General features: G+C 49.3%; 1 protein-coding gene across 21 annotated transcripts in view; it reads left to right on the top strand.

Moving 5' to 3' along the window:
- The window catches only part of Cep164 (centrosomal protein 164), a 78,114-nt gene extending 57,322 nt beyond the window's left edge, over positions 1 to 20,792 (top strand). For 5 of the 21 annotated variants that reach the window (XM_029554936.1, XM_029554935.1, XM_029554944.1 and 2 more), the window contains 22 exons: positions 587 to 754; positions 1,514 to 1,585; positions 1,712 to 1,876; positions 3,938 to 4,144; positions 6,708 to 6,851; positions 6,933 to 7,161; positions 7,940 to 8,017; positions 8,241 to 8,372; positions 8,663 to 8,785; positions 10,872 to 11,015; positions 11,426 to 11,509; positions 11,648 to 11,716; positions 12,022 to 12,197; positions 12,468 to 12,606; positions 12,897 to 12,964; positions 13,387 to 13,594; positions 14,609 to 14,716; positions 15,386 to 15,512; positions 15,945 to 16,301; positions 18,088 to 18,154; positions 19,020 to 19,142; positions 19,319 to 20,792. In XM_029554936.1, coding sequence (XP_029410796.1) covers positions 587 to 754; positions 1,514 to 1,585; positions 1,712 to 1,876; positions 3,938 to 4,144; positions 6,708 to 6,851; positions 6,933 to 7,161; positions 7,940 to 8,017; positions 8,241 to 8,372; positions 8,663 to 8,785; positions 10,872 to 11,015; positions 11,426 to 11,509; positions 11,648 to 11,716; positions 12,022 to 12,197; positions 12,468 to 12,606; positions 12,897 to 12,964; positions 13,387 to 13,594; positions 14,609 to 14,716; positions 15,386 to 15,512; positions 15,945 to 16,301; positions 18,088 to 18,154; positions 19,020 to 19,142; positions 19,319 to 19,412 — 3,082 coding nt within the window. In that variant the 3' untranslated portion in view covers positions 19,413 to 20,792. Of the gene's footprint in view, positions 1 to 586; positions 755 to 1,513; positions 1,586 to 1,711; positions 1,877 to 3,937; positions 4,145 to 6,707; positions 6,852 to 6,932; positions 7,162 to 7,939; positions 8,018 to 8,240; positions 8,373 to 8,662; positions 8,786 to 10,871; positions 11,016 to 11,425; positions 11,510 to 11,647; positions 11,717 to 12,021; positions 12,198 to 12,467; positions 12,607 to 12,896; positions 12,965 to 13,386; positions 13,595 to 14,608; positions 14,717 to 15,385; positions 15,513 to 15,944; positions 16,302 to 18,087; positions 18,155 to 19,019; positions 19,143 to 19,318 lie in introns of those variants that run through there. The other 16 variants (XM_029554952.1, XM_029554937.1, XM_029554946.1 and 13 more) reach the window with 13 other exon arrangements.
- Positions 20,793 to 26,971: the final 6,179 nt, after the last annotated feature.

The raw sequence follows: 26,971 nt of genomic DNA, 5'->3' as shown, positions 1-26,971 counted from the left end.
TCACAGTATAGGTGTGTTGTGTGGACTGTGTGTGTGTGTGTGTGTGTGTGTGTGTGTGTGTGTGTGTGTGTGTGTGTGTTGGGGGGATGTCGTAGCCTGATCCTGTAATAGGAGGAGGAACACCAACCAGTAAGTGAAAGGGGTGTAGTTATTTCTTTTTGGACCTCGGAAGGCTCTCCATGTTCTCCTTTCTGTGGTGTAATGCTTCCTGCATTTGCTAGCACTGGTCCACTTGAGTCTGGTGGCTCCTTCCCCATTTCCCTTTGTTCCTCCATCTCATCCCTGCCTGGCCCCAGTGATGGTGAATTCTGAAAATGGGCATATGTGAAGGTGTCCAGTTCTCACTGCTGGACCAGGCAAATGCAGTGGGGTTGTTGGGGAGTACAGGTGTAGCCCTGTGGAGGGAGTCGAGAAGGAGGCTCTCCTGCTGCATGCCAGATTGCTGTGCTATGCGCTCTCTGGATGGGGTGGGGGCAGGGGCTTGGTCCAGCTGAGGGACTGGCATACACTATATCATACACTGTATAGTCTCTTCCTGCTTTCTGAGTGGAGAGCCTGACCCTGCTGCTCTGGCTGGCCTAACTAGGTTGTCTCCCCCACTTCTGCCTGGGGAGCGGCTCCAGAGTCCCCTTCACAGCCAGGCCACTGAGGAAGGGCCTCCACAGGCCCCTGAGGGGCAGCCTGAGAAAAGGGAAGCAGAGGAGCCTGGGGAGGATTTTGTAGCCAGCTCCACCCAGCTGATGCCCCTCCAGAGGTAAGGATGAGGAAGAGTCCTTGGGGAATGGCCCCTCCGTATGTCACTGTGATGCTGTGGGGTAGTGGGTCTGGAGAGGGAGACCAGAGCTGGTGTGGGCAGCAGCTGAAGCAGCAGGGCTGGGGCTGAGAATTCCTTGTCCTCTGTCTATAGCTGATTAGGGTAGCTGAACTGACTAGAGGACCTTAGGAACTCTTAAATGAGAGTGTGCCTCTTTTGTCCCAGGTGCCTCCTGCCAGAGCAGACTCTGCTGTTCCTGCTAGGGGACCCTTTCTCTCAGTCCCTGTCCCACTAGCTGCTTCCCTGCCAGGTGTCAGCCTATGTCTAGTCTAGCACAAACTTACCCAGAGCACTGGCTAACCCCAGAGAGTGAGTGATGCAGGGCCCCTGAAGTACACAAATATGAAGTGTTTGCATGTGTGCATGCCACATAACCACCACTCAGGTCAGACAGAATGTTTCCATTCCTTGAGAAGTTTTCCTTCGGCCTACCTCAGTGCCCCCCAACCCACCCAGTTACCGCCGTCCTGGAAGCCAGCTGGGAGAATCTTCCTGCCTCAGCCTGGTCCAGCATCCAGGGTGTATTTGCTAGTGCCTCTGTTCCCCTGGCAAGAAGAAGATGCTGGTCTTAGGATTCATAGAGTTGGCATGAGCCACAGGGGAAGCTGAGCTGTAGCAATGTTCAGTCAGCAGCATCCACTGAACACTTGCTGTGTGCAGAGCTTCTGGGGTGATAGAATCATGCCTCTTCCTTGCTAGTGGTAATATCTGGGCTTCACTGCAAATGACTGAGAAGTGCTGGGAAAGGGAGGAAGGAGGTTGGAGACTGAGGTAAGGAAGCTTCCCTGGGGCTAGCCCTCTGTCTCCATCACAGCTCTTTGACCCTGAATGGGTTGTAAGTTGAGCCTCTCGCCTTCCTACTGGCTTTAACACAGTTGCTTCTTTATTGCTCACGAGGGAGCAGGCACCAAGCCCACCTGCTGCCCATGAGAGGGTTGAGGAGCAGCACTCCCGGGCAGAGGAGGAGCTGGGCGTTGGGCAGCAACAGGCTGAGGAGGCCAAGGAGCCCAAGAAGCCCGAGGAGAAGGTGGTCAGCCCCACCTCACCAGTCTCTCCAGAGGTGTAAGGGCCAGTTTTATGTGTCTGTCCTGTCCTGTAGTGTATGGACTGCTTGAGTGCCCATTCTCCCTTGGATGGTGGGGAGGACATGTTCTGGCTCTGGCCCAGGAAATGGAGTGAAGGGGGAGGATTAGGGCATCCTTGCTGTACAGTTTTGAGAGCCCCACCCAACTGTCAATGATCCTTGCCTGGTGTTAGCTCAGGTCCTAGAAGCTTCTGGTCAGGACAGAAGCAGTAGTGCCCCCACTTTAGAATGCTCCTGGGGTACCACCTCTCCTTTTCTGCCCCAGGTTGCTTTCCATCATGTATCTCTGAGCTACTTGGTGGCCAGCCAGAAATGATCACAACCCCTTGATCCCCCCACTCCTCCCACCTCTCCTTTGCCACTCGTGGCTGGAAATGGGGTCTTACTGAGGCTGATACCAGAACGGTTGGCCTAGAGAAACCAGACCCATGTCTTCTTCTAGAATCTTCAGTTTCCCAGTTGTCTCTTAGATCTTTCAAGCATTGTTCATTGCCTTAGACCTAAGCAAGGTGTTCAAGATAACCGAGTCTTTAAACCCAGGAGGAAGGAAACAGCCTCATTTGCTTGCATGCCAGGTGTGCAAACGGGTTTACTGGTGTGTGCAGCCTGGGCACGTGTGGTCTCATTCCCATCTTCCCGCAGCATCTGTCCCTGGGGCTCCACATAGCTATGCAGCCCACAAGGGAGACAGGCATTAAAATGTACCATTGCTGGGAAAAAAGATGTTTTCTGCCAAGGTTGGAAATGAGTTGGAGGGTTGATGAGGCGGAGCGCTGTGTGGGAGAGGCTCTTTGGAGGGCAGTATCCTCAGAGTGGTCGCAGCCATGTTGCTTATGTCTGCATCAGTTGAACTGTGTCAGGGGACTCAGAGGAAGCCAGGATCCAGGAGGGAGGGGTTCGAGTTGGGAACAGAGAATTGACAGCATGGCTCAGAGTTGTTTCTTGTCTGAGTTCTGACTCTAGGAAAGGAGGGTAGGAAGGACAGGCCTTGATGGCATTTCGGAGATGTCGGTAGCCTCCTCTGTCCTTTCTCTAGTCTCCAGGGGCTACAGTGGGATTCTTCAGCCCTGTTCTCTTCTTTCCTGACTTGGTCCCTCCTGCTGCCTTCCATGCCATGGTTCTGAGCTGGAGGGAGGTGCGTTCAGAGTTCTTAGCAGGGCAGGGCTGCTCTCTTCTTTGACCCAAGTGGTTCTCTGAATTGCATCCGGCTCACTTGTTCCTGCTGGGGTTGATTGAGCCATGGCCAGCCTGCATTGTCTGAGCACTGTGCAAGAACAGTGTTTCTTTACTGAGACCAATTTCTAATGAAGGCTTAGGGACCTGGGATTGCACATGCCTCCTCACCTTTCAGAAAGTGAAATGCTTTATCTGCTTATACTTTCACGGTTCCAAATGGTCACTGGCATTTCAAGCAAAATAACAAGTTCCCATGACTCTATAGACACCTGGTAAACCAATGCCCTTCTCCCTTTCTTCCCATTTCCCTATGTATGCAGGTTAGCCTGGAGTTTCTTATCCATTTCCCAAGGCTGAGTAGATGAAAACCTTCCACTGTATTTGGCTCCTTTGGTGGCAAGGGAGGGGACTTTGTAACCTCTTCTGGGGCTCATCTACATTGCTTTGGCCTCTGCTCAGTGTGGGAGGCAGAGAAGAGTCTTTGGGACCTGTTTCTGAATTGCTGGCATGAGCCTTAAGTAGCAGGTAGAGCTCTAGGGGGGACTTGGAGATAGGACCATGAGCCATTCCAGAAGAGACTCCTTGAGGGACAGAGCTACACTCTCTCTACTCTGCCAGCTCTTGAGGCACAGCCTCTCAGGTCTATTGTGGCCTGCCCCTCTCCTAGGATTCATGGGCATTATTCAGCCTCAGCGGGGTTTGTCCCATAGAATAGATGCCAGCCCTTGTGAGGCCTGATTTGCATCTATGACTCCTGTCTGTGGGCTCTCCATTTTGTATGTGATATAGATGATGTTCGGTAGCTGTGTGGATCCTGGTGGTTATTAGCACCTCAGTGATAAGTTGCCCCCTCTTCTGTGCAGGCAATCCACAGAGCCTGTGGCTCCCCAAAATGGGCTTTCAGAGGCTGTATTGAAGGCCATGGAAGAGGAAGCGAACAAAGAGCTGGAGGACCAGAGGAGGCTGCTGGAATTGCAGCAAGAGAAGAAACAGCAGCTGCAGGAGAGGCTGTGGCGAGAGGAGGAAGAGGAGGTGCAGCGGCTTTACCAGCAGAAGGAGAAGTTGCTCAGGTCCTGCTCCTCCCTGTAGAGGGGAGTGAGGCATGAGGGACACCTTTTCCCTTCCCTGGGATGCCCATAGCCCGGCTGCTCTAGAAACCTTACCTAGTAACCTGAACCTCTCTGATTACCCCAGGAAAGTGTCTCTGGTCTGGCACCTTTTGTGATAAGGGAGATTGGAGATGTTGTCCTTTAACCAGCCTCTTTCTGTGCTAGAATCAAAGCTGAGTTCTGTTAGTTCAGAAAGAGGGTGAGTGGACATCAATAAGGTAATAAGCAACAGTCCAAGGACTGTAAAAAAGTGTTACTGTAGTTTGTTTACTTCCAAATTTAATTAAGTGCCAAATCTTGTCCTTTAGACAGAACATTCAAGAGTAATGGAGAATTATTATTTTTCTATCATAGATGGCACATTTATACTTAATTTGGAGAAAAGAAAACAGAAAACCAATACCTGAATAGTGAGAGGGTCAGATGTGCTGTCCATTTGCCCAATACAGGCTTTCTGACTCAGGTCTGCCTTCTTGGGTCACTGAAGAACAGCATCCTCCTTCCAGCTGACTGATAATCAAGGAAGGGGCCCACCCAAGCAGCTTACCTTAAGATGCCCCTGTTAGAAGAAATCTTGGCAGTGTCTCCAGAACCCCTAGAGCATCTCCTAAGAGCTCTCTAAATTTGTGGTGGACAGTGACGGGCCTGAACTCAGGGCCCAGAACATGGCAATTGTTCCATAAATGGCAGTTCTTGCTTTGATTTTAGGTTGAACTCAGTACAGTTTCAGTTGGTTGTGACTAAGTGATTTTTCTGTGGGTCAGGGTCTTGTAGTTCATCTCGAGAACCCGGTTTCTGCTTATACCCACGCTTTCCTGAGGGGTGGGTCCTCCTCTTCTCTGCTGAAAGAGAGCTTGGCTATCTCCAAACTCCTTGCCAGTGCCAGTATTCACTGTTGCCATATATACTTTTTTTTTTTTTCTGTTTTTTTTTTGAGGCAGGGTCTCCCTGTAGTCCTAGCAGACCGTGGAACTCACCATATAGACCACATTGGTCTTTATCTCACAGAGATCTGCCTGCCTCTGCCTCCCCAGTGCTGGGATTAAAGGCGTGTGCCACCATGCCAGGCTGCCATGTGTAAATTTTGCTGTGGGAAAAAGACAGAGGGTTTCTGGGGAGTCTAAAAGGAAGGGTTTTTTTCTTCACTTAGAAGTCTCATTATAGAGGAAACTTGAACTAAGAAATAATCCTAAATTAGTTTTGGCTCTAGAAATTCACTACAGAGCTTTTCTTCTGAATCATGTTTTTCTTAGGGTTGAGTTTCCTAAGTGCCCAGTACATATCCCCTAGGCTGTGGAGTCTGGGTGACAGTTACCTAAAAAGAATGTGGTTTGTGTAAGCAGAGGTGAAATTATTGCTGTCATTGGTCAGATAAAATCCCTTTCATGGATATTTAGGACTTGCCCACAGTTTGGGTCTAGATGATACTGCTCAAACCCAATCCATTGATTTAATACCACTTTATGTCAGTTATAATATTCAGTGCTTGGGATATGAAAGATTTAAATACAGGATTATTAGCCAGGTGTGGTGATGCATGCCTCTAATCCCAAACACCTGGGAGGTAGTGGCAGTGGCATCAGGGCTTAAGGCCACTCTTGGCTACATTGCCAGTTTGAAGGCATCGTGGGCTACATGAGACCCTGGTCCTCCCCTTCCAAAAGAAAACAGAATTCTTGCTCTAAAGAAACTCCAGGTCTTTCAAGAAAAGCAGATAGAAAAGATTAATTGTGAGGCACCATGATATATGACACAGTACTGTGTGCTAAGAAAGGCCCACGTGTATATTGTGAGGGGAAAGGCGAGTTGATAAACTTGGAGGGAATTGGAAAGGCTTCTCAGAGAGGATGGAGCAGGGTATTGAGCAGTAAATATCGTTTTGTCGGAGAGAAAAATGGAATACTGTAGTCGGGTATGGTGGCTCACACCTTTAGTCCCAGCACTTGGGAGGCAGAGGCAGTTGGATCTTTGTGAGTTCGAGGCCAACCTGGTCTACATAGCAAGTTCCAGGCCAACTGGGGCTACAGGGAGACCCTGTCTGAAAAAGACAAAAAACAAAGAAGAAGAAGAAGAAGAAAAAGAAAATGGAATTCTAGTTAGAAGAACCAGCATGAACAATGGCCAAGGGGCAACAAGGAAAGGGTGTGTTGAGATTTGGAGCTGGTGATACATCAGATGTGCCTAGGATAGAATCTAGAGACTGGGGAGTGGAGGATGTGGGTTCAGAGATAAGTTGGAGTGGTTGTAACTTTCCTTGAATAAAGACCATGTCCTGGAGGAGAACCTGTAGGCAAAGGGGGGCCTGGGACCAAGCAGCCTGCAATCTGATTTCTGTGGTCGTCCCCATGATAAGAAGGCGGCATGTATGAAAGGCTGCACTTAGACTCATTTCTTGGACTAAGGGTGGTTCACAGGCAGGCTGTGAGGCTCTTGGAGGCTGAGTGGCATGGGTTCTGGATAGAGCAGGAAAGACCTCTGTGGTCTCTCTTATCAACCATCAATCAACTTCTCCTTTCCTGCGCAGTCTCCGGAAGGCTCAGCTGCAGAGAGCTGCTGAGGAAGAGGAGAAGGAAGAGGAGACTCGGATGAGAGAGGAAGAAAGCCGAAGGCTATCCCTGCTCCGAGCTCAGCTGCAGTCCAGCACAGAAGCATATGAGAAAAAAATCAGGTAAGCACACACTGGGAGCTGCCCAGTCTGAGGAGATGACCCAAGTGAACAGACCCATCCCTATCCCATTCTGTCTGCCAGAGCTGAGCAAGAGGCTGCCCTGCAGAGGCTTGAAGAAGAGGCAGAGTCCTTCCAGAGGGCTGAAAAAGCCAGCTTGGAACAGAAAAGCAGGTGGGCGCTGCAGCAGCTGAGGGAGAAGCTGGAGGCTGAGGAGAAGCGTGCGCAGGCTGCCCTGAGGGCTGAGAAGGAGGCTGAGAAGGAGGCACTTCTGCAGCAGCTGAGGGAGCAGCTGGAAAGGGAGAAGAAAGAAGTGAGTGAACCAAACAGGCATTGCTCCCCTCCAAGCCCCAACACAGAGTGCAGAGGATGAGGAGGGACTAGCTTCAAGTGGGGGTGCAGGGAGGGAAGCCAAGCCACTGGGAGATGGGAAGCCCATCTTTGTGGAACCTGCTAGGCTCAGGGCACATGCTGGCCCTGGTCTCTGAGGCAGAAGGTCAGGGAAATATGTGGATTTGAGAGGGTTTCGCTATTAAAGAGCTTTATCCAGACCAGAGGACTTGCACTCTGTCCCTGCTCGGCAGATGGTTTCAGTGGCTTCTTTTCCTTTTCTCTTCTGCTGTGGAATAAGAGGCTAGCAACCTTGGAAGCGGTTTTTTTTGTCTTCACCTTTCTCCTTCCAGCCTCATGGCAACCTCTAAGTTAGGTGCGAGAGTAACAGGCCACACAGAACTTGTCTTTTGGTGAGGAGAGAGACCTTTGGCTGTTAGGCACAGAAAGACTGCAGCCAGATCAGGTGCTTGGAGAACCTGCTGTAACCTCCATCTACCCCGGCTTGGCTCTTATCCACAGCTGTGAGCTCAGAGTTAGGGAATGGGAGCGGTGACCTGAGGCCTACTCCGAGGCCCATCTACACTGGTCTCATTCCATCCCTCTGCTAGCTCCAGATTTTAGGGACTGGGTTATTTTAGAACAAAGGTGTGCCTGTAATTCCCTATGGTCTCTTATCTCCAGGGCATGGAATGGTCTTCCTGGTCCTGCCTTCCCCTTGGTCAGCATCTGGCAAGTGTCCCTGCTCTGTTTCTCCACAGGCAGTAACAGGGCTGGAGAAGGAACACAGTGCTGAGCTGAAGCGGCTCTGTTCCTCACTAGAGGCCAAGCACCAGGAGGTGAGATGAGGCTGGCCTGGCCTGAGGGAGCAGAGCCTGGGCCCTTAGACCTCTTCATCCTGGGTGACAAAAGAGCTCAGCCCTACCCTTGGCCAATGGGGGTGAGCCCCCCTCTCTCCTTGGGCCCCTGGGATGGGCAATGAATCCCTAGAGTGAGTTCCCATATGGTAGCTCCATTTCTCCTGAGAGTCACACTCCATTGTGTGTACTGGTGCCTCCTTAGGCAGTTTCCAGCCTCCAGAGGAAGATAGAGGGAGCTCAACAGAAAGAGGAGGCCAAGCTGCAGGAGGGTCTTGGGTGGGCAGAGCAGAGAGCTCACCAGAAGGTTCATCAGGTGATTGAGTATGAGCAAGAGGTAAGTGCTGGTCTGTGTCAGCTCGTTAAGGTCTGCTGGGCCATCTAGCCCAAGTGGCCTCCACTCCTTCAGGGTCAGGTTCTTTGATACCTCTAGACTCCATATGCCTGTGTTAGTGGTATGGCTGTATACATGTATGTCTTGGTGTGTCTCTCTGTCTCTGTCTCTGTCTCTCTCATGTATCTGTTTTGTGGTGTGTTGGGGGACACTTCATGTATAAGATGTTCAGCTGCCCCAGGTGCTGTCTATTCTCAGTCCTGCAAGCTGCATCCCTGCCGTTCCCTCTACAGCTCAGCAGCCTCCTTCGAGATAAGCGCCAGGAGGTGGAGAGGGAGCATGAGAGGAAGATGGACAAGATGAAGGAGGAGCACTGGCAAGTGATGGCCGAGGCCAGAGAGCGATATGAAGCCGAGGTAGCTTGACCATCTCTCTGGCAGGCACCCTCCCTGGTGGGCATACACATAACATATAGGCATGCCACTGGGGTCCTTCCCAGCTGGCTGCAGGGCAGGAGGAAAGGCTGAACTATGATCAGGGTTGTGGGAGACTTCCTTCCCTGTGCCCTGCAATAGCAAAGTTGTTGTTTGTTGTTTTCTGAAGCATACGAAGCACCCTGTTCCCAATGAGGGGTGTTTGCTCCTCACAGTCAGCTGCACTTTAAAAAAAATAATTTTATTGAGAATTTCATACAGGGATATAAGCATATAAGGTGTTTTGATCAAATCCATGCCCACTCCCTCCCCTCCAACTCCTCCCATATCTCCCCATCACTTTTTTCTGATAACTTCATGTACTCCTTTTTTTTTTTATGGGACTTTTTGCTACTCTAACATTCCTCCCTCTGAAGAGGTAACCCTAAAGTCTTTTAAGGATTCGATAAGAGCTCCCAAATACTTTCAACATTTTCAGCCTTTGGAACAGAGTATGTTGCTAAGAGGCCCAAGGACATTTTGACTTTTAGCGAAGAAGCTGGCTACTTTTCTTTGGGGTATTTTTACACTAACTGCCCAACCAATTCCTACCCTCTATTCTTATCACACCATCCTCTGAAGAGGTTACCCAGCTTGTGGATAGGGAATTGGGATGCAGACCACTCTAGCTTCTTCCATGCTGAACAGGGACACAGGGTGTGGCAACTGGGGTACCCCTTCAGTGGCTCTTTCTATGCACTTTTTTTTTAATTGATTATTTTTATTTTATGTATATTCATATATTGCTGGCATGTATGTAAATATACCTGTATTGTGCAATGCCCAAGGAGATTAGAAGATGCCATTGGAGCCCCTGGAACTGGACTTATAGACAGTTGTTATCTGCCATGTGGGTGCTGGGATTTGAACCCAGGTCTTCTGCAAGAACAGCTAGTGTTCTTAACTGCTGAGCCATCTCTCCAGCCCCTAGCTTCTGTACTTTCTTTAAATGATCATAATCACTGATAGATACTGAACTTTTTCTAGGTGCCAGGTGCTGCTCTAAGCTCCTTAGCTCTCTTACTGCGTTCAGTCCTTACAGCAGCCTTGAGAAATGTGCACTGTCATCATCTCCTTTTAGACAGGAGGACACTGAGACCTAGGGAGTTTAGGTCACCTTCCCAAGCTGTCTGGCCTGAAAGCCTTCAGTTTTAGTCACTCCAACACCTGATGCCAGCAGGGTGCTTGAAATCTCAGGATATTAAGAAATAGACTGACAACAGCCAAACGGTGATTAGCTATTGTCTGCACATATTGGTTTCTTTTCTTGTTACTGTGCCAAAATACTTGACTAGAGCAACCTAAGGAGGAAATGTTTTATGCAGCCTGAGACCTCAGTCCATGGAATGGTGCCACCCACATTTAGGGTGGGTCTTCCCACCTCAACTAACCCAGAATAGAAATCCCTTACTGAGGCTGGTCTCCTAGTTGATTCTAGGACCAGACAAGTTGACAGTCAATATTGACTGCCACACTACTCAGCTTCCTCTTTGGCCTTGAGGTGGGATCATTCAGTGATGTAAGCGGACCCCAGCCAATGTGACTGGTTTCTATTGGGGGTGAATAGTGGGCTGGGCTGGCTGTGTAACTTTAGCCCATAGCTGGGCCCCTGTGGGTGACTTTCAGACTCTTGCTCCAGTAGCTGCAATCTAGAATTTCTATAATCTTTCAGGACAGAAATAGCAGCCTGCATGCCTTCTCACACCAGTGTTAACCTTGCTGAAGACTAGTGATAAGTGACCAGTGGCCTCTCTTTCTTTATGGAGAAGTAGCATCTATGCATCAGTAGGGGAGCCAGGATTCCCAAAGAGGCTTTCCTCATGATCTATGACCAGTGTTTACTTTAGCTCTGGGGGAGAGCAGGCAGGCATTCAGGGACTGGGGCTGTGTTGCCTTTATGGTTCTCCTCTAAAAAGGTATTTCAGGGAGCTGATGGTGGTCTTCATTCATCTAACTGCTCTAAGAGGAGGAGTTGGAAAGACTATTTTTTGGGGTGCAGGGAACCTCTACAGGTTCATCCTCTTTTCAGGAGAGGAAGCAACGGGCTGACCTCCTGGGGCACCTAACTGGAGAGCTGGAGCGCCTGCGAAGGGCCCATGAGCAAGAGTTAGAGAGTGTGAGGCAGGAGCAGGACCAGCAGCTTGAGGACCTGCGGCGCAGGCACCGGGAGCAGGTGAGTACCTGGGGGTGGGGCTTGAATGCCTTCATGCAGTACAAGAAGTCCTGGGATTGACCCAGGGGTTTGGGGGCAGGAATGGGATCTCCCACTGGCCATGCCTGAACGTCATAGCATCTTTGCCCTTTAATTTTCTGAGCCTCGGAATGTGCCCAGCATTGGAAGGGGTCAGCCATTTGAAGTCTTTGGAGAGGGCAGGTTCATATCTTCTTGTCCTCATTGGGAATCAACAAGCTGTGGCATGCCATGTGTCATGAGGCTGCAGGGGAGTGGTTCGGGGAGGCAAGCCTGAGACAAGCCTAGAGTTTGGGGTGTGGTGAGGTAGATTTGGGATCCCCCCTGTCCTAGTCTGATAACTTTCATCCTTTTTATACCTGTAACTTTCTCTCCACTGTACTTCTGGGCAGGAAAGGAAATTTCAAGATTTAGAAGTGGAACTTGCAACTAGAACTAAAGATGTCAAGGCTAGGCTGACTCAGCTGGCTGCTCAGGTGAGGGATGGGGATGAATGCTATCTACCCTGCCTTGGCAGGGAGGGGGCTCAAACACAGAGTTTACCCTTCCATCAGAGGGCAGGCCCTGCCCCAACCTTGGGACCTGCAGTCACCCCAGGGCCCATCTCCCTTCAGGAGGAGACTGTGTGGAAGGAAAAGCAGCAACTCCTGGATGCGCAGAGGCAGGCTGCCCTGGAGAGGGAGGTCTGTCTATCCACCTCATCTCATGTTTATCTCCCGTTGTCTGTTTACCTGCCCTGTCCAGGGTACCGGGTTCCAAACTATAAATCATGTCATCCGGTGCACCTGACTTGGGAGCTAGGGAGTGGAGCTGTAATTGGTGGGAGATTGGGAGCCTGCATACCCCAGATCCCAGACAGTGACTTCAGTGGCTCTGGCTTCCAAACCCTGTTTCGTTTTTTTCTGGCTTTCCTACCCTCTGATGCTGCCTGTACCCAACCTTCTCCCCACTGGGTCTGTGGGTGCTCCTGTCTTCCCCTCCACCTCAGGAAGCCACAGCCACTCATCAGCATCTGGAAGAAGCAAGGAAGGAGCACACCCACCTGGTGGAGTCAAAGCGGCAGCTTCGAAGGGTTATCAGTGACCTGCGTGTCCGGAAGGTAGAGCTGGAGTCCCAGGTGGATCTGCTGCAGGCACACAGTCAGAGGCTGCAGAAACTCGTGAGGTAGTGTGGGCACCTTGCCCCTGGTCGAAGGTCACCTCTTCCTCCTGCCCTCTGCTCTCTGTTGCTCTTGGGCCCTGTCTCATCCTGGCCCCCAACAGGGAGAGGAAGCCCAACTTGGAATCCACACAGAAGCAGCCTGTCTGTGTCTGCCCTCCTTTGAATGGGGTGCTGAGACTATGAGAAACGGGGCATTTCTCGTTCTGGTATTCATGCCTCAGACCTGCCCTGTGGGAGTGAGGGCATGTATCTGACTCACAGCCCTGCCTCCAGCTCCCTTCCTCACTACAGCAGCCTAGAGGCCGAAGTTCAGAGGAAGCAGGAGATCTTGAAAGAGCTGGAAGACAGTAATGCTTCCCCACGTTTGGAGCCAAATCTCCACATTGAGGACCTGAGGAAATCCCTTGGGACAGTGAGCTGGGGGCTGATGCTTGGGAAGTGGCACTGGGGGTTGTGGGTGGGAGGCAGAAGGGTGGGGCACAAGGAGGGGAGCCTGGCTTAGCTTGAATATAGCATCTGGTCTTTTCCTATTCCCCTCCCTTGCTTTCTCCACCACTTGATGGTGCGTGTATATGAAGAATGCCTGGCAGCTGGCAGAGCTGTTTCTTTGGCTAGGATGCTGGGGGGCTTCGAGGTCTCTTGAGCCTTCAGAATGTTTGTTTTTGTTGCACTTAGCTAGCCTTTTCTACCATATGTTCATAGAATGAGCCTCAAGAGGTGTCCTCTTCTGTTTCCCAGAGCAAGGAGGAAATCGACTTGTCCATAGACAGGTGAGTTCCCCCAGCCTGTCTTGTGCCATGAAGGCCGAGCTGAGGTGATAGTGACCATCAATAGGGCTTGGTTTTGGCGAGGGGCCCAGGGATAGAGGATTCTTTACCAAGCTAAGGCCCTGTCTTTTGTGACCTTTGACACAGCATACTGGCACCTGAAGGCCTGTGGTTAAAGGTCAGACTATTGGGAGTGTCTGGCTATCTGTTTGCAGGCCCCAGGCATAATCCCTTTCAGAGTACATGTTGCATACTTTAAGTATTTAGCAAAGATGCCCTACATACTGTCCAGCCCCAGCCCAGCAGCTCCTATGTGCCCTCAGGTGGGTATGTGCTGGGGAGTGGCCCTGTGCACACCTCAGAATACTCTTCAGTTTTCCTTCTCCACTTCCTCTGCCTGTCCCTGGAACCCCACCACCCCACAGTGTCCGCCACTTCCTCTCTGCTGAGGGCATAGCTGTCCGTAGTGCCAAGGAGTTCTTGGTTCGGCAGACACGCTCCATGCGGAGGCGGCAGACGGCTCTGAAAGCTGCCCAGAAGCACTGGTGCCACGAGCTGGCTAGTGCCCAGGACATGGATGAAGACCTGCCGGGTACCAAGATCCTGGAAAATGTGTGCAAGAACTTGGAAGAGGTCAGGAACCTGGAGGAGGGCCTGTGGGCTTGGGTAGGGAAGTCTGAGGATGCCAGCTCTCCACAGCTGATCATTCTGGGGACTCAGAGGTCACATGGGCCCTGGGGCCACTTACCTTTCTATAGCAGTGCATTGTGTGCAAACACTTGTTTGATCTTCATGTTAATTATATATAGTGAGCATGGTGGTACAGGTTGAGGATCCCTAAGCCCCAAATCCATTCAACCAGTAAAGTCTATCTAGATATTCCAGAATCTGAAACACTTTTTGATGCCAAGCATTTTGGAAGAGGGATTCTCAACATGTATTGTCATTGCCATTTCCTAGATGAAGAGCATGATTGAGGTCTAAAGTATTTTGAACCCAGTGTTCTTTCTACTCTGGTACACTGAAGACTCAGTTTATAAATGAAGATGTTTTGGCTATACTCAGTGTAATGCTGAGAAACTTCCCTGGCTGCTTCTCTGACAGTCTGATTGGCAATGAAAAGGCAGAGACTACATCATTAGTTGGTGTTACAGATTTTTGTACCAGTTGAGGTTTTCTTGGCAGCACGGGCTGTCCTGGATCACATCTGACCCCTTACAATTCTGATGGTGAGGAGTCTACACCCTGTATTTCTAGTTTAGGGGCAGCAGAGGTCCAGAGCCTTGTAGAAACAAGGACAGGTTTCCTAGGGGTATGTATATTCTAACCCCGGGCACTTTTATTGCCTTGCTTTGTCCCTCTCATTGGTGGCAATGATGTTAGTAATAACTAGAGCAGTGATGGTAACCATTGATCAGCAGGAAACATTTGAGAACTTAGTATCTATGGGTATGGTCTTTTGCGTGGAACTTGCTTTCTGTCCTTTGTAGTTCTCATGATGTGATAGAAAGAGCAATTCCTTATTTCTGATGAACAACTGACTGGAGTTAAGTGATTTGTTTAAGACCACCCAGCTAGCAAGTATCAGGGCCTTTACTCCAGCATCTGTGCTCTAACCAGTTTCCTCCCCTTCCTACCCGGCTGCAGGAGACCAGGCACCTGGATGAAAAGAAAGTAACCATGAGGAAAGGCCGTGACCTGCTGAAGAAGAAAGAGGAGAAGCTGAACCAACTAGAATCCTCTCTTCAGGAAGAGGTGTTGCCCTATGGTCACATAGCCCAGTGTGGCCCCTGCCTTTTACTGCACCTGGGATACTTGGTTCTTTAGTCCTGGAATAGAGGGAGCTGGGCCTCTAGGGCTCAGGGTTGATATAGATCTAGACTCCTGGCTGTTGAGATGTCATAGGCATCAGCTGTGTCTGTTGAACACACCTCAGGGGTGGTGTCTATGCTGATGGGCCTGAACACCCATCATAGGTTCATAGAATGGGGACTGACCCGTTCTTCCTTCATGGTTCCAGAAGAGGTGTGACCAGAGTATGGCCAAGAAGACAGGCATCATAGGTGGCCCTACCTTCCCTGAGTGTGTGCGCAGTCCCCTGCACCCCCCAGGCTTAGGTGTAGGAGCAGGGGTGCTTAATGGGGAGATACTGCAGGGCCAGTTTGGGGAGAGGGTGGTAGGGTCCTTCTGGTCCTGGGGGCCCTATAGCCTATTTCACAGGCAGTTGGGCTCTCTTAGCTTGGCCTTGTCACTGAGAAGGTAACCTCTGTATGGTAACCTCTCTTCTCCTAGGGTGCCTGGTAGAGCCTTGGGCCCCAGAAGAACTGACTTACCAGGCCTCAGTCTTCACTCATCACAGGGGCAGGGGGATAGAAAGCACATGGGAGGGGACAGTACTAATAGCTGGCTGCTTTTACCTGTCAGGCCTCTGATGAAGATACTTTGAGGGGATACTCTATCAAGAAGGTGACCTTTGACCTCAGTGACATGGAAGACTTGAGCAGCGAGAGTTCCGAGTCCTGCCCTTTGCCTCACAGTGAGTGGTATTCTGGTGAGGAAGTCAGAGGGAAAGGTGGGGTGAAGCCCAGTGTTGTGGAGAGGGAGCAATGTGGAGACTATGGTCCAGGCCCCTTCCCTTGGCCCTGCAGTGAACCTGTGTCTGGATGAGGTATTCCATCAGTGCAGGGCAGTGATGAAGCTGCCTGAGCGTGCAGCATGCAGGGCCAAGTGGGCTACGGGTTCCTGCAGCCTCTTCTCTCGTAGGGTATCCTCTGCTGTGCTGGCCTGCAGCTAGGCCCAGGACCTTGTTCTTCCTTTTGGTGGCATCCTTGGGCTGCTGCCCTTTCTAGAACACAGAAACTCTGCCATCTACCCTTTGTCCTCTCATAAGGCCCATTTATGGTCTTTAGGAACAGTAGGCTACTCAGGTACTAGCTAGACCTGAGCCCTCATCCTTTCCCATTGTCTGCCTCTTTGCTTTTAGTCACCCCAACCCCAAGCTCTGCTGACCCCAACAAGATCCATTACCTGAGCAGTTCCCTCCAGCGGATCAGCAGTGAGCTAAATGGGGTCCTGAATGTGCTGGGCAGCCTCCACACCCAGCCACCACCACGGTTCCTCAATACCCAGCCACCACCACCACCGCAGCCACTGCTCACCTCCTCAGTACGGTCTTCCAAGAGGATTCCTGACTGTACCTCCCTGACCAGGCTGTCCTCATCCTCTGTCGCACCTTCATCCTCCCAATGGGCCTGGGACCCAGGGCTAGACACCAAGCTCTCCTCCCCCTCACAAACTGTGGATGATTTCCTGCTGGAGAAGTGGCGCAGATACTTTCCCTGTAAGCCTCCTTCTGCCCATGCTCCTCCCCTCTGCTGACTTCTTTCTCAGTCTTCCTTTCTTTTTCCTTTGTCTACCCCTTACCTCTGTCCTCATCTTTGGTCCATTGGCTCTTGTCTGTGGGTCCTTGGGGAAGAAGTCCTTTCTGCTGGTTCTGAAGAGTCTCTGTGTGCTGGTGGGGTGTCTTACAGAGCCTGCATTGCTTGGAGCTTATGTTATCAATTCTAGAGCTTGACAGAGTCTAAAAGGTCATTGTTGTCATTGTCATAACAGCCACCACCAGTGCAGTTATGGAGGCCAGGCAATCACACGTGCGCACATGCCTTCATTTAGTCCTTATGGTAGTTCTCTGAGGTAGTGGCTACATAGTCCCATTTTGTAGATGAGTAAGCTGAGACTCAGAGAGGTTTAGTAATAAGCTCCAGAGCCCTCTTTTTTTTTTTTTTTCTCACTACATGACCCTGGTTGGCCTGGAACTTTCTATTTAGATCAGGCTGGCCTTGAACTCACAGAGATCTGCTGGGATTAAAGGTGTGCCACCACTCCTGTCACACACTGGGTTTTGATCCTATGTTTATAACCCCTTGGATCTGGCTTCTGCTTTTGGGCCCAGTGTCCTTCCTGGTCTCATAGTCCTGTTGAGAAGTGTGAGGCCGTGAAGAGAGTCATTTGAGGGGAAAAAGTAAAATTACAACACAAAATCTATTTATTATTCTTATTATTTTCTTATTTTTTGTGTATGCGTGTATTGCCTGCATGTAGGTAAGTGTACCCATGTTGTGCAATGCCCACGAGGGTCAGAAGAGGCTGTCGGATCCCTTGGGACTGGAGCTATGGACAGTTGTTAGCTGCCATGTGGGTGCTGGGTCTTCTGCAAGACCAACCAGTGTTCTTAACCACCGAGCCATCTCTCTAGCCCCCCAAATCTATTTTTTTTAAAAATAGATTTTATAAAATTTACTTTTTTTTTTTGGTCTTTTTGAGACAGGGTCTCCCTGTAGCCCTAGCTGACTTGGAACTTGCTATGTAGACCAGGCTGGCCTTGAGCTCATAGAGAGTCCACCTGCCTCTGACTCCCAAGTGCTAGGATTAAAAGGCATGTGCCACCACACCTGGTCCCAAAATCTATTTTTAAAATAGATTTTTAAAAATTTACTATTTTTAGGGGCTGGAGAGATGGCTCAGTGGTTAAGAGTACTGATTTCTCTTGTAGAGGACCCGGGTTTGATTCCCAGCACCCACATGGTGGCTATGAACCATCCTTAACTCCAGTTCCAGGGGAATCCAAAGCGTTCTTCTGTCATTGCATGACATGGATACACTCACATACATGCAGGCATAATAAAATATTTTTTTAAATTTACTATTTTTATGTATATGAGTGTATTGGCTGCATGTAAGTGCACCCCTGTTGTGCAGTGCCCACAGAGGTCAAAAGAGGGTGTTGGATCCCCTGGAACTGGAGTTACGGACAGTAGTTAGCTGCCATGTGGGTGCTAGGAACCGAACCCGGGTCCTCTGCAAGAGCAGCCTGGGTTCTTAACCGTTGAGCCATCACTCCAGCCCTAGATTTTTAGAAATAAATAGAACAATTCCTGTGTGTCACCTCTCTCTCACTTTCACATGGAAACTTTCCCTGCTGTTGTATATTTGTTCTGGGGGGCTGTCCTTTTCTGGGGCAGCAGGAGATGCTAGTGAACAGGGAAGGAGATGGCTTGCTCAGGCTGGCCTGGGGCTGACTCAGCTGGCCCATGCTACCCTTGAATTCTGTCTTCCTGCTGCTCTAGCCGGCATCCCATTGCTCAGCAGCTGCCCTCCTCCCCTGGAAAACAAGATGGGCTACACGTCTGTCAGGTAAGTGTATCTGAACTGGGGAGGACCCTCACAGTCAAGCCACTTATTGTACCTCCCTGAGGAGGTAGCCCCTGGGCTGGGTAGGAACAGATCTTACAGTCCTGTTGCCCCAGCAAGTCAGGAGGGTCCCCAGTCCTTGGATTCACTTATATCTTGCCTAAGTCTGAGGCACCCCACCATAGCAAGGGTGAAGTCAGGTCTCTGTTGCTTAGGTCCAGAGGGTACAGAGTATGGTATAGCCAGCCAACTCTATAGGAAACTGCCCTTGGGCACCTATGGAGAAAAGCAAGCCCAAGGTGGGACCTTGCACTTTTCCTATGGACCCTCTGACCTTGGAATCAGCTTGTCTTTGCCATTGAGCTCTTTGTCTGATTCCTATGGCCCTCTTTTCTGAGACCTGCTGAACATTTGGAGTGAGAGGGACACCCCGTGGGGAGAGAGACAGGCAATTATTTAAGCCTGTTACTACCTTCCCATTCATCTTATTTTCTGCCAAATGTACCCCCTCCTTCCACTCCTGGCCCCAATCATAAATCCCTCAACCACCTCTTTGAACCGGCTTGGGAACTGATGTTGGGCAAGTATTTGAGCTGACAGAGGGAGCTCCTTGCTGATAAAATCGGCAGGAATGGGCAAGTATGGGAGTCCAAACTCAGAGCTGAGGAAGGGGGTTGAGGGTGACCACCTTGTTCCCTTTTGGGAACTGAGACTTGCCTTTCTAGAGGGACAGCTTTGAATTGCTGAAGGCCTTACAGGGCTGCTAGTGGTTTGGTGAGAGGAAGAGGGAGAAGGTGCTGTCATGGCAGCTCCTGGCTCTGCTGCACCCTCCCTTTCTGCCTGTTCTCAACTCTTCCCCCTTTCCCAGTGAACAACTCCACCTCCTGCAGCGTCCCCATTCTCGATCACCCAAAGTGGATGGCATCAGCGTTCAGAACATGATTGAGTCTAACCGGAAGTGGTTAAAAAATTTCAGGAATGACCCTAATGTGTATCCTTTTAACTGGTTTCCAAGCCTCAGTCCTGCTGCATTGAAGCAGTCGACTGGCTGAGCTCTGCCACAGGCCTGTGTAGGATCTGAGGAGGATCCTGTTGGGCCTTTGATCCTTTCTTAACACCCACTTGGACATGCTCGGCTTCCATAGTTTTCCTTTACTTTGTGGCCAGACAGCTCTTCTCAGAGCCTAAACCAGGAACCACTTCAAACCTACTGCAGCTGGGCCTGGATGAGGAAAACAGACTGAGCGTGTTTTACTGTTGAGCCCTGTGTAGGGCTACGGCAGCCAACCTCCTCCCCTACACCAAGTGCCTGAGGAGCTAGTTGCCTGGACTTTATTCCCTCTGATAAAACATTGTGTCCTCTGCTGTGTACCCTCACCCAGGCATCACGGGGTGGGCGGTGGGTAGGGGGCAATTTGATGGGCGGAAAACATGATGTAGCTGGAAATAGCTATACACTCTGACTATGGACTGTCCTGGGCTGGAATATATGGACTTTGCCAGTTTCTGCATCAACATGGCACTGAGGAACTGTGGCTGCTCAGGGGCTTCAGGGATGTAGGCACCTTCATGAGGAGGGTGGCATTACAGGAGATGCCTTGGGAGGCTAGGGGAATCCCCTTGGAGGTTCGTCTCCTGGTTTTCAAGCAATGCTTAGGGCTCTCATGATGGTGAGGTTATGGTCCTTCATAAGGACAGCCTCCTAGCCACAGCTATGCATTGGAACCTGGCTCATCTGGTCCTGTACCTGTTTTTCCAATACCTCAGCCTCATAGAGATCAGATGCTTTCCCCCTTTTTTGCCTTCCTTTTTTAATGTCTCCTTTTGACCGTCTCAGGATTGGGCTCTGCTGCCTGAGCCCTGTTGGAAGTTGCTAGAGGCTGGACTCCGGAAGTTCTGCCTCTTTTCTGTCTTTTCCCTCAGCCAGCACTGTGCTTTTCCTTAGGGCTCCCCTCAGAGCACTTTCCCTCCCTGGGCCTCCGCCTTGGAGCCCTCCCTTGCTCTCAGGTCTCAAGTACCTCACTTTTCCAGAAAACCAAAAAGCCATAGGAAAAGACTGGGATGGCTCCTTCCCAGTCTTGTTGTTTTCTCTTCCTATAATGCCCTGAGCCAGGAACCCTGTCTCTATTTGTCTTTCAACTTGGGCCACCCCTGGCTCTTTCCCCCCACTGCCTCTTCCTAGAGCTTGGTGGATGGGGCTGGCTGATGCTTGGCACTGGCCGGGATGAACTTCGGCCAGGTGGAGTCACTGGCACAGTTTCTACAGCCCCACTTCCCATCAGGGGCTCCGCAAGAGTTGCAGGTGATGTTCTCGACATCTGTCTCATTGTTTAAACAAATGCCCTCATTTTTCTTGTCTTGAAAAGTTATGGGCTGCCTTTGCCTCTCTGATCCACAGAAACCAACTTCCATTTTATCGATAGCTCATTTCTTTTCCATGGAATAAGACACTAAAATCTAGATGGATTTTTTTTACCCTCTTAGATGTTTTTTAAGCATCAGCCAAACACACAGAAAAAGTCCGTTTTATTATTTGGTTCATTCTGTGTGCTTTGAGAATAGCTCACACGACAACGACCAACTCTGATGATATGTGTTTTCTGCATCAATTAAATCTCTGCAGATCAATTTTCTACAAATCATTCGTGTGACTGTGTCGTTCTCTTTGAAGGCCTTTGCCTCCTTTCTCCTGAGGAGAGGGGAGTCAGGAAAAATGGGACTATTCATGGAACACCTCCCTGGGTATCTGATTTAATCATCCCAACAGTGTGGAGCTCAGTGTAGGTATTGTCTCTCCATTTTTATGGATGACAGAAGAACAAGGCTCAAAGACTTTTATGAGTGCCTGCGGTCATTGGTAAATGTAGACCCCTGCACCTGGCCTCTTCCTCCAGAGCATCCTTAGCCTTACCCCCACTGCCAGCCTCAGAAAGTGCTCATATTCGCTGTCTTTCCCTTCCTTGCTCATCCTCCTGCTGGCTGGAGACCCATAGTGTTGTTGCCCAAAGGACTGTGGGTATCCTCTACACAGGTAGACAAAAGATATAACACGTTTCCTCAAAGCTGGGTGTGGTGGAGCACACCTCAGTCCCAGCACTTGGGAGGCAGAGGCAGGTTCTGCCTCTGAGTTCAAAGCCAGCCTGGTCTACATAGTGAGTTCTGGGACAGCTGGGGCTACAGGGAGACCCTGTTTCAAAAAGACCAAAAAAAAAAAAAATAAATAAATAAAAATAAGAGCCCCCCCCCTCAAAGTCCTAAGCTGGCAAAGTTAAGTGAGTTATTCCACTTCATTAGGTGAGCAGTCTACATGCAGTCTTGGATTTGTATCAAAGAATAGCTAGAAGCAGCAGCAAACATGGCTGTTTCATGGATTTGTGCATAAAAAAATGAACTGAAAGCATCCAAAAGGACTAGCTGCTTTCTAGGAAGGAAGAAAGGAAGGAGGGAAGGTGGGAGGGAGGAAACGAGCTAACGTTCATTGAATGCTTCTGTGTACTATGTGGTTTTCTTACACTACTGTTTGTAATCTTCATCTTATGAAATCGATATAGATGAGGAAGTTAGGTCCAGAGAGGTTAAATAACTGGGGGCCAAGGTCACAGAGCTAATAACTAGGATTTGAGCCAGATCTACCTGTTCCTGAGAGTCTAGACCTATTGCCCACCACCATGCCAGTGTCCATGCCAGTGTCTGTCAGCAGTTCCAATGGCTTCCAGACTCACAGCCCAGTCTCTAGCAGCTTGGTCTGAGCACCTGGAATCCTGGAACTAGTGACTTCTAGCTGGAGGAAACCTTCCTAAACTAAGGATTACAAAGGGACTTTTTAGGACTGGGCACATAGCTTGGTATAATTTACTTGTCTAGCATCCATGAGGCCTTGGGTTTAGTGCTCCATACAGCCAAAAAAGGGGGTGAGTTGGCTGGGCATGGTGGTGCATACCTTTAATCCCAGTACTCAGGAGGCAGAGGCAGGTGGATCTCTATAAGTTCAAAGCTAGCCTGGTCTTAGGGAGTTCCAGGCCAGCCAGGGCTATACATAGAAACCCTGTCTCTAATTAATTAATTTAAATAAGGAGACTTAAATTGTCCTATTCCCCCCTGCCTCTTGTGAATTTTAAAATCTATCTGGGAAACCAAAGCATACACCCTGGAGCTAGCTGGAAGGGGTTATGAGTCTGGGGTGCTACAAGGAAACACCAAAGGAGATGAGAGTGTTGTTCAGTGGCATAGTGTGGCTTAGCATGCACAGAGCCCTGGATTCAGTCCTTGCGTCTCGCCTCTCCAAATACCATAAACTAGAACTTACAAACAATATTTATTCCTCATACTTCTAGAGACTGGATGTCCAAAATCAAGATTCCAGCTAATTTGGTTTCTGGTGAGGGTTTTCTAGCTGTTCCTGCAGGTGAAAGGGTAAAATGTGGTCTTTTAAGCCCCTTCTAAGGCACTATCCCATTCCTAAGGGCTTCACCTTCATGTCTAATCACATCCCAATGTCCCATCTCCTAACACTGCCACACCAGCACATGCATTGGGGGAGTGGGCACAAATTGTTGAGGCTTCCAAATTATTTATTCACCACACTTGTGCTTTGCAATGGAAGAAACAGCCTACAGAGGCTATGTGGGGCTTCCGGAGAAAACTTAGATTTTTATTAGAGAGAGGAGAGAGAGAGGGAGAGAGAGAGATTGGACTTGGGTCATCAGCCTTGGCAGCAAACATCTTTACCTACTGAGCCATCTTGCTAGCCCTGGAGGAAACTTTAAACCGTTGTTGTTTGAATGGGCTCATACTCACATGGCTCAATATTCAAATGGCTTCAGAGTCACACTATGACCTATGTAGTCCTCCTCCCTGAGCATAGCAAATATTACCAGTTCTTCCTGGAGACTGCAGTTAGGAGAGAAGGCTGCCTATGATTTTCTTCCCTTTCACTTGTAGGACACGGGTCATTCCTAACATAGAATCTGATGAGTTCCCAAAATCATGTTATGAAATGTTTGCTGATTATTCTTTTGTTTTGAGTCAGTGTCTCTCTCTGTAGTCCAGGCTGGCCAACTTACTGTGTAGCCCAAATTGGCCTAAAATTGCCAGGAATCCTCCTGCCTCAGACGCCTAAGTTCTGGGATTACAGGGGTGTGTCACCATGTTCAGGATACTGACATTCTTAGGGCGGGTACTGGAAATTGGAAATGATAGGCTCCTCATATCCCCGACAAACACTTTTACACAAAATAGCTGTATGGGTGTATGGAAATAACCCTGCCCTTAGGATGCTTGCCTTTGGCTCTGCTACCAATAGACTCTCCTGGGCAAGTCCTTTCTGGGCCTGAGTGTTTCCTGGTCAAAGCCTGAATGCAGACTTTAGAGATGAAGAAGGGTGGCTGCCTTCACGTCTCTGAGGGTCTGCCTTAGGTGGGGAATTGCAGAGGGATTCTGGAGAACCACAATAGGCTCAGGTGGGGAGGGTGCTGGAAAGGGACTGCTGGTCTCAACAGCTTTGGGGGCAGTAGATGTGGATATAATGGTTGAAAACTGGAGGGCCTGTCATGGCTGTGTCTCACTGAATTGGAAAGCACTTGTTCCTGTTTTCTCTAGTAACTTTTCCCACCTCCTCCCCAGTGGAACTAGCAGTTGGGTGTGTCACCCCGAAAGCCAAATAAAGGCCACCTTGATGCTGTAGGTCTCCCTTGACATTTGCCCTCAGTTTGAACACAGAATACATTTTTGCTTTTCCATTCATTCTTATAAAGGCTGTGGTTCCCAAGGCCCAGCACCTACACTAGCCATGACCTTGTTTCCAGTGAGTCCATTGAAATGGAGCCTTAGTTTATAGGAGACATGACATGTCAGGGTCACTCTGCGTGAGGAATAGAAAGGTGCTGGTCAGAGAGATGGCAGACATTTGTAAATGTGACTCTGTAACTTAGAATGTACCACTGCATTTTATCAGGTGAGAGGAGACGAAATGACTAGAGATTCTTGTTCAAGCCGTACTTTCTAGGACAGAGAACACACACACACACACACATACACACACGGCAGTAGCACCAGCTCTATCGTGGGTTATGAAGTCTCTTATGCTGGTAGAACCCCGGTTCTTTTGAAAGTCACTTTACGTTGTCCCCATCCTATCACTTTGATGGCTGTTAGTGCTTTAGAATAATGCTTCTTAAACTTTTTCCACTCGTGACCCTGTGTGGGTATATAAAGTAGATAGCAAATCAAACATTTGCTGATAACAAATTATAAAGAAATCTATTTGAAAACAATCCTTTGATGTACATATATGTTTACAGTTTATTAAAGATGAAAGCAAATTTGCATACTAACAAGATGTATGTGCTTGTTTGTCTAACACAATACAGTTCAAAGATATATGTCCTACTTTGCTTTTCTGCTGCTGTGATAAATACCATGACCAAAAGTAGCTTGAGGAGGAAAGGGTTTAATTCATCTTACAGGTCACAGTCCATCACTGAGGGAGGCCAGGGCTCAAGCTCAAGGCAGGAACCTGGAGGTAGGAATTGAAGCAGAAACCACAGAGGAGTGCTGCTAGCTGACTCACTCTCTGGCTATCTCAGCTTGCTTTCCCATAGAGTCAAGGCCCATCTGCCTAGGGATGGTGCCACCCACCATGGACTCTCCTACGTCAATTAAGCATCAAGAAAATGCCCCACAGCCATGCCCAGAGGCCAATGTGATGGAGACATTCCTTCAGTTCAGGTGCCCCCTTCCCAGGTGTGTCAACCTGACAGCCAAGATTAGCCATCACAATATACGAATTTGATGCATGCTGAAGAATGATAAAAGGAAAATATTAGAAGTCTTGGTTTTCTATGACTAAACTGTTATGTTTCTCTAAGAAACATATAGTCATCTCAAGTCTGAGCTGAGATATTTTAGGCAGTGTTTCTTGGCGTCACATGGTGTGATGGCACGTGCACTGCAAAGTGCCAGTGTGTGTTCAGAACTGCTGCCGCAACCTAAGTGAGTGCTGCTGGAAACACCCCAGATTATGTTTGATTTTGAATTAACCTTTAGTCACTGTATATTTAGTAAAACTTTACTGTTGCCTCATTTTTCATGACCCCCACATTCAATTATCAAACCCATAAGGAACTATGTTTTAAAAGATTTGTGCAGGGCTAGATGTGGTGGCACACACCTTTAATCCCAGCACTTGGGAGGCAGAGGCAGGTGGATCCCTGTGAAGATGGAGGCCAATCTGTTCTACATATCAAATTTCAGGCCAGCTGGGGCTATGGGGAGACCTTGTCTCGAAAACAACAAAATAAATAAAAATTTGTGGGACCTTTTGTAGGTTATAGGAGGAATCTAGCACCCCCTCCAGGACACAGTCAAAACTGGGACCCCCCCATTTTCCTATCATGCCCTCTTTCAGAGTACCCACTGGGTCCAGTAGCTCTTCTTTCCTTCCCAGGCTCTTGGAGGTTGTGGGTTGATGGGCGTTTCCAACAATGCTCTCCCACCCTCAGGTTGGGTTCCCAGGACAACTGAGAAGCAGGGTGCTTGTTGCAGTGTACCTGTGGAGATGCTGGTGTCAAGCGTGTAATGATGGGCTCCACACAGAGCTTGGACTAGTGGCCATAGTTTGAATGGAAGCAAGGCTGAGGACACGGTGACCTGGAGGAAAGGGTCACCAGTGTTTTCCTTGGTTGGGTAGCTGGTCAGTTTCTTCCATCTTTTTGTTCCTGAAGTGACCATATCACTTCCATCCATTCCACATGTCAGTTGCTTCCCCAAGGCCCTGCCCCCTAATCAGATGGAGTCCTGGCTGTGGTGCATCGGGATGACCAAGCCTGATCTAAGACAGTGCTACTGAGCTCATTTCAGCTCAGCAATTGCCCTTCTTATTAGGAATATTTCTGTCTTTCCAGGGACACTGACAAGAAATGGGCTAGGCTGGGCAGTGTGGCTGTGGCTGTGTGTGGGCTGTCCCAGCTCTCTAGGGATATGGTTCAGGCCAAACTTTCTGTTTTAAAAAAACCTTCTTGGGTGGGAGATGAGCCTGTCTTGTGGCTCTTACTATCTGGCATAGAGTATAGGATACTGGAGGCACTTCTGAATTCCTCCACTGTGGTAAGCTAGAGTCAAAAGTAAAGGGAGGGGCTGGCAGATGGCTCAGTGAGTCAAGGTGCTTGCTGTGCAAACCTGGCTACCTAAGTTCAATCTCTGGAGCCCACATAAAGGTGAAAAGAGAGAACTGAGTCCACAGAGCTGTCCTCCCATGTCCACAAATACACGGTGGCACACACCCAGCCCCCGATAAAGAATAAAAAGGTAAAGGGAGTATGAGTTAAGGGTCCCCACTAGCCTCTTGCTGCCTTGGTTTTCACATGTGTAAATGGGGTTCACAACAGTGCCTGTCCTATCAAGTGACTGTGGGGATTAGAGGAGTCCTCAGAACAGTACTCTATACACAAGTAAGGACTCAGCAAATGCTAGTCAAAACATACAAAGAACTAATTATCTGGGGAGATTACAGTGTTCCCTTCACGGCCGGTTGTGGGTGAGGACACAGGCTCAGCCATTCTCTCTATTGACAAATCTTCTATAGAGTTACTGCTGGGGCAGTTGTGGGTACTTCAGCCCAGAACTGGGAAGTGGCAAAGGTAGAGGTTGGAGACAGTAGGGTTTTTGCTTCTTTATTATAGGAGCTTGGGATGAAACCTGCCTCTAAGGCTCTCTGTTATGTTTCTGAAAGACATGGATTCATCTGGCTGCCAGTGAGGCAGCCTTTGGAAGTGAATCCCCTCTCCAGGCCTCAGTTTCCTCATTTGTATACCTGAACTATTT

The sequence above is a fragment of the Nannospalax galili genome, unplaced genomic scaffold (assembly GCF_000622305.1).
Source record: "Nannospalax galili isolate Female #2095 unplaced genomic scaffold, S.galili_v1.0 scaffold265, whole genome shotgun sequence".
NCBI classification, from domain to species: domain Eukaryota; kingdom Metazoa; phylum Chordata; class Mammalia; order Rodentia; family Spalacidae; genus Nannospalax; species Nannospalax galili.
Note: the sequence above shows the minus strand (reverse complement) of the source record. Positions and strands in the feature narration are given on the sequence as shown.